General features: G+C 42.8%; 1 protein-coding gene across 1 annotated transcript; it reads right to left on the bottom strand.

Moving 5' to 3' along the window:
• Positions 1 to 1383: 1383 nt before the first annotated feature.
• LOC141101517 (uncharacterized) lies at positions 1384 to 9310 on the bottom strand. Its single transcript, XM_073590645.1, has 2 exons — positions 9229 to 9310; positions 1384 to 2713 (listed from the first exon to the last, which is right to left on the bottom strand). The coding sequence occupies exon 2, from the start codon at positions 2559 to 2561 to the stop codon at positions 1437 to 1439; it is 1125 nt and encodes a 374-aa protein (XP_073446746.1). The 5' UTR covers positions 2562 to 2713; positions 9229 to 9310; the 3' UTR covers positions 1384 to 1436.
• Positions 9311 to 10576: the final 1266 nt, after the last annotated feature.

Raw genomic sequence — 10576 nt, forward strand, 5'->3', positions numbered from 1 at the left:
CCTCATCCCCTATCCTGGTATGCATGGATCCCTCATCCCTATCCTGACAGGAATGATCGCCTTCATCCCTATACTAGTATGCAGGGCCTCCATTTCACCCTGGTACGCAGGGCCCCATCTCTATTCTGGTACGATTGGCCCCCATCCCGATCCTGTTATGTATGGCCCCATCCCTATTGCCCCCACCCCCATCCTGGTATGCATGGCCCCATCAGAAAACAAAAAAAATATTATATTTGCCAGAGTACTCGCCAGGACTGTTCCTCAAAGATCACGGTGAGTATTCATTGCTCTTCAGTAGAGTGCAGTATCAGCCACCGACATCCTGCTGCTGCCGGCAGTCACATGTGCTGCTACTTAAGAGAAATGAATATTCATTGGATTCATCATTCATTCATCAGGAGATTATTTAATATTGAACTATATTCAAGCGGGACTAGATGAAGAAAACCCTAAAATCATGTATCATGTTATCCGAAACAGTCAGAAAACTAGCCAGATATTGGCAGATCCCAGACCTCAAACTATATACTGTGTAAGTTTATAAGCCCCTCCAGTGTCAGGAATAGATAGTATGTGACAATACAGTATATACCGCTCAGGGAACACTTTACTTTCAGAGATAATTTCCATATTCATACTAAATAATGGCACAGATCTCCCAGACATTATGACTGCACATATCCCTAGTCTTTATAACGATATTGCACTCATTCCCTGACAGACCGCAGCATGGCCATTAGTTAGAAGCTGCTAATGATCTTTGGAGCAGGTAAGTTCTCCCTGAGTGGTACATAATGAGTTTAGTCTAGGACAATTTGTCTGCACTACTAATTAACAGCAGTTACATTACCAAACTAGGGCAGTCCCTATAGGAGAAAATCACAAGAATTATACTGTATTTTCACATACTATCTATTCCTGACACTGGAGGGGCTTATAAACTTACACAGTATATAGTTTGAGGTCTGGGATCTGCCAATATGGGGCTAGTTTTCTGACTGTTTCGGATAACATGATACATGATTTTAGTTTTTTTTCCATCTAGTCTGGCTTGAATATAGGTCAATATTAAATGTAGTCTGCTGATGAGTCGCCTTTGGTGAGGATGACAAAACTCACAGAAATGAGAGGCTTGGAGAGTGAGTGTGTATACCCTATCTACTGAAACGTGGGGTACATGTTTTTTCTATTAGTCATCTTCTGACTAACCTTCAGGGGGTAAATTTATGGGTATAGTTTTACATTTTGAGTTAATAAAGTTTAGTTTTATCCTTTTGTCAGCAAGCATGAGGAATGACAAGAGACAACCCCTTTAAGAAGATCTAATTTTGGTTAAAACGTTTCCAACATTCTGAACATAAAAAAGGCTTCTCCCCTATGTGACATCTCTGATGTTTATTAACAGTTGATTTCCAAGTAAAACATTTCCCACATTAAGAAAATGAAAAAGGCTTCTCCCCTGTGTGAGTTCTCTGATGGCGATCAAGACTTACTTTCCATTTAAAACATTTCCCACATTCTGAACATGAATATGGCTTCTCTGCTGTGTGAATTCTCTGATGTCTAACAAGATTTGAATTATGAGTAAAACATTTCCCACATTCTGAACAGGAAAAAGGCTTCTCCCCTGTGTGAGTTCTCTGATGGCTTTCAAGACTTACTTTCCATTTAAAATATTTCCCACATTCTGAACATGAATATGGCTTCTCTGCTGTGTGAATTCTCTGATGTGTAACAAGATTTGGTTTCTGAGTAAAACATTTCCCACATTCTGAACATGAAAAAAGCTTCTCTCCTGTGTGAGTTCTCTGGTGATTAATAAGATGCTCTTTCTGGTTAAAACATTTCCTACATTCTGAACAGGAAAAAGGTTTCTCCCCTGTGTGAGTTCTCTGGTGATTAATAAGATGCTCTTTCCGGCTAAAACATTTCCCACATTCTGAACAGGAAAAAGGCTTCTCCCCTGTGTGAGTTCTCTGATGGCGATCAAGATATATTTTCCATTTAAAACATTTCCCACATTGTGAACAGGAAAAAGGCTTCTCCCCTGTGTGGGTTCTTTGATGGCTATCAAGACTTACTTTCCATTTAAAATATTTCTCACATTCTGAACATGAATATGGCTTCTCTGCTGTGTGAATTCTTTGATGTGTAATGAGATTTGGTTTCTGAGTAAAACATTTCCCACATTCTGAACATGAAAAAAGCTTCTCCCCTGTGTGAGTTCTCTGGTGATTAATAAGATGCTCTTTCTGTTTAAAACATTTCCCACATTCTGAACAGGAAAACGGCTTCTCCCCTGTGTGAGTTCTCTGGTGATTAATAAGATGCTCTTTCCGGCTAAAACATTTCCCACATTCTGAACAGGAAAAAGGCTTCTCCCCTGTGTGAGATCTATGGTGATTAACCAATTGTGATTTCTTGTTAAAACATTTCCCACATTCTGAACATGAAAATGGCTTCTTTGCTTTAGGAGCAGTTTGTTTTTTAATGTCTCTTTTGTGACTTTGAATTTCCTTAGTAATCGGTAAAGAATCAGAAGATGTGACCTGTTTCATAGGATCAGATGACAGATCTTTACTGTGAATAGGTGATGATATATCTGGAGTAATGGCATTCACTTCAGTTGTATCTTGTAGGATCTCAAGATCATTAGATTTAAAAATTGAAGATGTCAGCTGTCCCTCTGATCGCTTGGTACAGTCATCTTCTAGGATAAAAAACAATTTTTTTAATAAAATATCCTTGAGTTTTATATTTTTGAACATTTCTACTTAAACTGTCCATAAAAATGGCAAGCTATGTAAAAAACTTTAATTATTTACCAAGACAATGACAGTTCACAGTCTAATAGAAAACCTTGTTGGATGAGCCAGTAGTGTGTGGTGTTCAACTGTTGGTTCATTCTGCCTCCCAAATATCAAATATAAAGAAACCAATCAATGTTACATAGGCAAAAATAATTGGAAGAAGTTCTCCAGCTCCACGATGTTGTGAAAACAGATTTCTTTATTCACATCAGACGTTACAAAGAGGAAGTTAAAATGCCTGCATAGAAAATACAGATGCTTGCATTCTCAACGCATTTCTAGAGTCTCAGCACCCTTAGTCAAGGCAGGTTAGAGTTAATGCTATAGTTAGGGTTAGTGTTGGGGCTAAAGTAAGAGTACTGTCACTCTTGGCGATGCACCAGCGATCCCGACAATGATATGACCTAATAGGGATCGCTGGTGCATCGCTACATGGTCGCTGGTGAGATGTCAAAGTCAGATCTCACAGCGATGCAGCAGCGATATAGAATGATACGACAGTCGTTGGGATCCGGTCTCTCAGACCTGTAGTACTGAGGTCATTCCTCATTGTCCCTGTCAAACACAGCGATGCATGCTGGCCAGCGGGACACCAGCGATCAAAAAATGGCCCAGGACATTCGAGCATGATCAGCAACACCGCAGCAGGGGCCCAATCACCGCTATGTGTCACAAGTAGCGAGAACGCAGGCGAGATCGCTGATGCGTCACAAAATCGATCTCGCTATGTGAGACGGGGGCTAAAGGGTTCCTGTCAGGCGAAAGTTAAGGTTACTGTTTGGCAAAAGTTGGGTTACTGTTAGGCTAAAGTTAGGGTTACTGTTTGGCAAAAGTTGGGTTACTGTTAGGCTAAAGTTAGGGTTACTGTTAGGCTAAAGTTAGGGTTACTGTTAGGCTAAAGTTAGGGTTACTGTTAGGCTAAAGTTAGGGTTACTGTTAGGCTAAAGTTAGGGTTACTGTTAGGCTAAAGTTAGGGTTACTGTTAGGCTAAAGTTAGGGTTACTGTTAGGCTAAAGTTAGGGTTACTGTTAGGCTAAAGTTAGGGTTACTGTTAGGCTAAAGTTAGGGTTACTGTTAGGCTAAAGTTAGGGTTACTGTTAGGCTAAAGTTAGGGTTTATTCTACAGTTAGGGGTAGGCTAAAGAATTAGGCTTTTCTCAATTGTCTCCCCAATAATTTGGTCACGTCAGTCATGTTACGTGAGAGTTTTCTATTTCCGGAAAAAAAAAACTATAAACGAATAAAATGGCCTGTCAGTATTATAGTGCAGAGGAGGCTTATGCACTTTTATGTTCTGACAGCAAAAAAAGTGCAGTGTCAGATGGCGATGTGGATTTCGAGGGCTTTAGTAGCAGCGACAGTGATAGCTCAGAAATGAGCAGTGATTCTGGTCCATCCTCACACACAAGGACCAGTACAACAAGGAGGACAAATAGCGCTTCTGGAGAAATGTCTCCAACTCAGGGAACAATGCCCAGTACTAGCGCTGTCCCTAGTGCTCGTGAATTGGCGCACACCAATGTCCAAGGGGCTTTGCCTCTTGATGTAGCATTTCCCAGATGGGAGGCTTCTGATTCGGCTACTCCATTCATCCCTAATTTTAATGCCATTCCTGGTATAAATGTGGAGGTGGAAAATTTTGGAACGATTATTTTTTTAATTTGTTTATGACAGATAGCTTGCTAGAGCATATTGTCCTACAAATTTATATGTGTCCCAATTCATCAGCCAGAATCCACGATCCTATTGTGCTAGGTCAAATTTATGGACACCAACTAATGTCCTAGAAAGGAAAGCATTTTTAGGACTTACATTCAATATGGAACTTGTTTAAAAAAATAACCATTCGGTCATATTGGTCCAACCGCCCTGTTCAAGCCACCCCTATGTTTTCTGCTGTTCTTCGTAGGACCTGTTATGAAATGCTCATGAGATTTTGTCATTTTAACGACAATAGTCAATGCCTGCCCAGAAATGTCCCAGAACATGACAGACTATTCAAAATCAGACCCATCATCACAGAAAAGGAAAAGGAAGACTGCACCTCAAGCAATTTATTCCTTCTAAGAGGGCAATTTTTGGAATAAAGCTCTATAAAATGTGCGAGAGTTCAACCGGATCCACATCAGCTTTTCGCATTTATGAGGGGAAAGACAGCAAACTAAACCCACCAGGAGGCCCTACTTATCTGGGGACATAGGGAAAAATCGTTTGGGAGCTGATAACTCCATTTTTACAAAAAGGCTACAATCTGTAACTTGACAACTACTACACCAGCATACCTCTATTTAAAAGTCTGGTTGAACATAACATAGGGGCTTGTGGGACTATTCGCAAAAACCGTCAGGTGTTTCCACAATCATTGGTCAGCAAAAAGTTCTGAAAGTGGCAGTCAGGGGCTTTACACAATGGAGAGCTGCTTGCCCTTAAGTATAAAGGCCCCGTCACACTAAGCGACTCACCAGCGATCCCGACACCGATATGAAGGTGTCAGGATCGCTAGTAAGTCGCTATGTGATCGCCCGGCATCGCTGGCTATCGCTGTAGAAAATAGAATCAAAATAAAAAATATAGTTATTCTCACCTTCCGACGTCCCGTTCAGCCATCCTGCCTCTCTTCACGCTCCGGTCCCAGTGATCCTTTGCACGAATGACCGCGAGATGTCACGGTCTCGAGGGATAACAAAGTCTCGCGGTCATTCATGTAAAGGATCACTGGGACCGGAGCGTGGAGAGAGGCAGGATGGCTGAACGGGACATCGGAAGGTGAGAATAACTCTATTTTTTATTTTTTTTATTATTTTTTTACTCCTGATCGCTGGTCTCCCGCCTGTCACACACAGCGATGCGTGCTGGCCAGCGGGAGACCAGCGACAAAAGAAATGTCCAGAGATTTCTTGCAGCGATCAGCGATACCGGCAGGGGGGCCGCTCGCTGATCGCTGTCACACACAGCAATCTCGCTGGTGAGATCGCTGTTACGTCACTAAAGTTGTGACTCAGCAGCGATCTCGCTACCAAGATTGCTTAGTGAGACGGGGCCTTAAGGATAAAGATATTTTTATCCTGAGCTCGATCCACACAGATGCCACAAGGGCCACTGCAGACCAACAGGGATCCACTACTCCAAAACCTGTGTCTGTCATTGACTACAACAAATATATGGGGGTGTGGACCTTGCAGATCAAGTTCTACAGCCATACCAGGTATCAAGAAAATCATATACCTGGTATAAAAAGTTAGTCATGTATTTGTTTCAGGTGGCCACATATAATTCTTTTGTGTTACACAAAAAAGCCGGAAATGCAGATACTTTCCTTGATTATCAGGAAAAGGTCACTGAAAATCTTGTTTTTGAGAATTTTGTCCCCGCCAATCCTTTAGAATGTGAAGATGTGAGAAGACTCACTGAGCGACATTTTATTGCACTCATCCCAGTAACTGAAACAAGAAAGAACCCCCAGAGAAGATGTCGTGTATGTTCCTAGAGAGGAATGAGGCATGATCCCCGCTATTATTACCCACAATGCCCATCACTGCCAGCCTTATGCCTCCATGACGGCTTTACAATCTTCCACACAGAACCACGTTTTTGAACTGTTTTGACATTCAAGCATTTGGATTATTTAGTGACAGACACATTTGAGTAGAGCTGACTTAACAATTTCCGGGGGTGGGGGGGGGAGGTCTCCAGAGACACAAGCTGGGCACAATATATTGGGCACTACAATGACATTTTTGCAATTTTTGCTCTAAAACTTCCACTACGAGTTTCTGGAAATCATCCATGTAGAGAAAATGGTCACTATATTCATAGATGAATTCCCAGAGGGGTGTCATTTCCAACATGGGGTCACTTCAGGGGGGATTCTGTTGTTCTAGCATTTAGCGGCTCTCCAAAGTGCCACAACAGCAGAATCCCCCCTGAAGTGACCCCATTTTAGAAATGACACCCCTCTGGGAATTAGAAATGACCCCCCTCTGTGAATTCATCTCTGGGTGTAGTGACCATTTACCTATCTACCTAATTTCCAATGTAATATCTGGGGTTAAAACAACATTTTAGTGATAAAAATGTACCATATTTTTCAGACTATAAGTCGCACTTTTTGCCAAAAAATTTAGTGGGGAAATGGGGATGCGTCTTATAGTAGGAATTTACTTACAAATGCTGTTGCGGCGGCGCTCTGTGCTGCGTGGAGGGCTCCACTGGAATTTTGTCAAAGTCCAGAGACCCCTGCAGTTTCATTGCTACGATGCGGTGGTCTCCAGAAAAATGGCCGCTGTGAACGGCGCATGCTCAGATTCAGATCTCGCCCCGAGATCTCGTTGCCGAGATCTAAATCTGAGCATGTGCCGCCCCCACCTGCCATTCTCCCGGAGGCCATCGCATCACAGCAATGGAGCTGCAGGGGCTTAAGGCTTTGACAAAATGGCGGCAAAGCCCCCCACGCAGCACAGAGTGCCGCTGCCCCAGCACAGAGCGCTGCCGCCGCCACAGGTGGAGCGCTGCCGACCCAACGCAGAGCACTTCCACCCAAGCACAGAGCACCGCTGCCACACCAGCCTGGAATGGGAGCTTCCGGAGGCCACCGCACCAGCCTGGACCACCGGTAAGCTGAATTCGGATGTAAGATGGACCCCCATTTTGCACATTTTTCTCCCCTATTTTCCTTTTGAAAATTTGGGGTGCGTCTTATAGTCCAAAAAATACAGTAATTATTTTTTCTTCACTGCCCAATGGTATAATTTTCTATGGAACAGCTGTGGGGTCAGTATGCTCACTGCACCACTAGAAGAACTCATTCAGGGTAGTATTTGGTAAAATGCAGTCACTTTTGGGGCTTATGCTGTTCTGGCACCTCAGGGGCTCTGACAATGTGACATGTCACCCACAAACACTTCCAGCAAAATCTGCTCTCCAATACAGCGCTCCTTCCCTTCCAAGCCCTGCCATGCGCCGAAACAGTGGTATTCTCCCACATGTGGGGTATCGGCGAGCTCAGGAGAAATTGCACAACAAATTGAATGGAGCAATTTCTCCTGTTACCCTTATGAAAATGCAAAATATGGAGCTAAAAAGATTTGTGAAAAATCGTATTTTTTTTTATTTGCATGGCGCCATGTTATAAACTTCTGTGAAGCACCTGTGGGTTGAAGGTGCTCAATACACATCTGGATAAGTTCCCTAAGGGGTCTAGTTTCTAAAATGGTGTCACTTGTTGGTGGTTTCCACTGTTTAGGCACATCAGGGGCTCGACAAACACGACATGGCAACCGCTAATTATTACAGTATATTTTACATTCATAAAGTCAAATGCTGCGCCTTCCCTTCCGAGCCCTGCCGTGCACCCAAACAGTAGATTTCCCCAACATATGGGGTATCGGCATGCTCAGGAGAAATTGCACAACAAAACGTATCGTCCATTTTCTCCTGTTACCCTGGCGAAAGTGAAAAAAAATAGGTCTAAAGGAAAATTTTTGTGAAAGAAAATTAAAGTAAATGTTTATTTTTTCCTTCCACATTCCATTCATTCCAGTGAAGCACCTGAAGGGTTAATAAACTTCTTGAATGTGGTTTTGAGCCCCTTGAGGGGTGCACTCTTTAGAATGGTGTCACTTTTGGGTATTTTCTGTCATATTGACCCCCCAAACTCATTTCAAATGTGAGGTGGTCCCTAAAAAAATGGTTTTGTAAATTTTGTTGTAAAAATGAGAAATCGCTGTTTATCTTTTAACCCTTATAACTTCCTAACAAAAAAAATTTGATATAGTTGATATAGATGTTACTGCGCAGGCGCCGCCATCACCGGTGACATTGTGCTGGATGTAATTTCTTTCTAAGCCTCACAATAGCCACAATATTATAGGCATTATCACCAATAATATCAATGCTATTATATGCATTATGAAATAATGGGGGCAGGTCAGTGAGGGGTCAGCGACCTGTCATAAGCCAATACAGATGAATATGTAATCAGAGCACCACATAAAGCCCCGCCCACAGCCCCACCCACAGCCCCACCCCAGAGCACGAGAATCTCATTAACTGAAAACTACAAATACAGATTACACAACAGTAAACCAGAGTTGCCCTCATTTATGGTGGACCATTGGATCTACTATGGATCCTGAGCAGAAGATTAGAGAAATAATATTGCTCCCCATTTCAGGAGAGATTGTGCAGGAATCTGAATTCCTTAGGATCGAAAACAATGTAATTGGTTGTAAGTTCTATAGAAAAGGGCTTTCAATGCACAAAGTCATTTGAACAGTTTTGGGTGGAGGAGAATGTTGTGGTCTAGAGGCAAAATGGTGATCATGGTAATACGGCCGGACTACACCACCGATAAAGCAGCCACAGCCGGTGACTGAGAGGAATCTGTGACTTCTCTGCATTCAGTGGTTACTACTCACCTGGGTAGTCATATGTGGGAATCTCCTCTTTACACCGCTCATCACCCCTCACATATGTGTCTGTAGTATTAATATGGGTCAGATCTTCACCCTGAAACAAATATTGTAAAAGTCACAGACAGATGGAGAAGTCCCATCTATGATCAGCTCTAATCCTGCCATCTCCACCGTTCTCATTACACAAGTATAAAACATATAATACTGGTGGATAAAACAAGACTGAGCACAAGACCTTCACAGCCGTCTACACATCATAGGGGAGATCTCCTGACACCTTCTCTCCATCTACCTGATGATCCTGAGGAGCACTGGGATCTTCTTGGTTACAGTCCTGTGGAAGAAGAGGACGGGGACATCTCTCTGGTGTTGTCCTCTTACTGGATAGATCTGGAGGAAACACATACAGGGACTGAATTCATTCTCTACATACAGATAATTATAGGCCGTGTGTATTTAGTCCTGTCTATTACCTGGAGATGTGAGGGGCTGGGGAACCTCCATTATGACGTTCTTGTACAGATCTCTGTGTCCTTCTAAATACTCCCACTCCTCCATGGAGAAATAGACAGCGACATCCTGACACCTTATAGGAACCTGACACATACAATGATACCGTCATCCCCCGATCTCTTCATAGTGTTACTGTATAATGTCCCAGCATTCCCAGCAGTGTCACCTCTCCAGTCAGCAGCTCAATCATCTTGTAGATGAGGTCTAGGATCTTCTGGTCATTGATGTCCTCATGGATCAGGGGGTGAGGTGAAGGCCCCGTGATTGGGCTCAGGGGTCTTCCCCATCCCTCAGACACAGGGTCCTGACAGCGATCACTAGAGGTCTTCTTCACCACTGTGTAATCCTGGTTATGGAGAGACACATTAATAAATCTCACTCCAGACATTTCCAGAGTCCTCACCTCTCCAGTTCTGTCCATCTGTTATTCCCATAGATAAGAATGATGTAATGTGACGTCATCAGAATCTCTCACCTCTCCAGTGAGACGGAAGAGGATCTCTAGGGTGAGGTGTAACATCCTCTCCGCCATCTTGTCTCTGTCCATATCCATCCTTGATGGGGAAATCAGGAAAATTCTCTTCTGTAAAAGATCTTCACTGAGAGGATCCGATATTGTAGAGACCTGAATGAGAAGAAGATGATCCGATGTAACACCATAAGAATCCTGTGTAATAATACAATTACTGGAGATAATAAGGGAAACATATGAGGAGATTTATTATCTTACAGGGTTTAGTTTTCTTCCCTGACATCTACTAATAAAACCTATATATTTAGGCCACAGACAACAAGCAGTTTCCTCCTCGGAGTCGGCAGCTGAACACGTTCCTCATAG

This window comes from Dendrobates tinctorius, unplaced genomic scaffold (assembly GCF_039654945.1).
Source record: "Dendrobates tinctorius isolate UK_male_01 unplaced genomic scaffold, ASM3965494v1 ptg000119l, whole genome shotgun sequence".
NCBI classification, from domain to species: domain Eukaryota; kingdom Metazoa; phylum Chordata; class Amphibia; order Anura; family Dendrobatidae; genus Dendrobates; species Dendrobates tinctorius.

Coding starts and splice junctions, on each gene's coding strand:
- LOC141101517 (XM_073590645.1), bottom strand. CDS start 2,561: ATGAAACAGGTCACATCTTCTGATTCTTTACCGATTACTAAGGAAATT.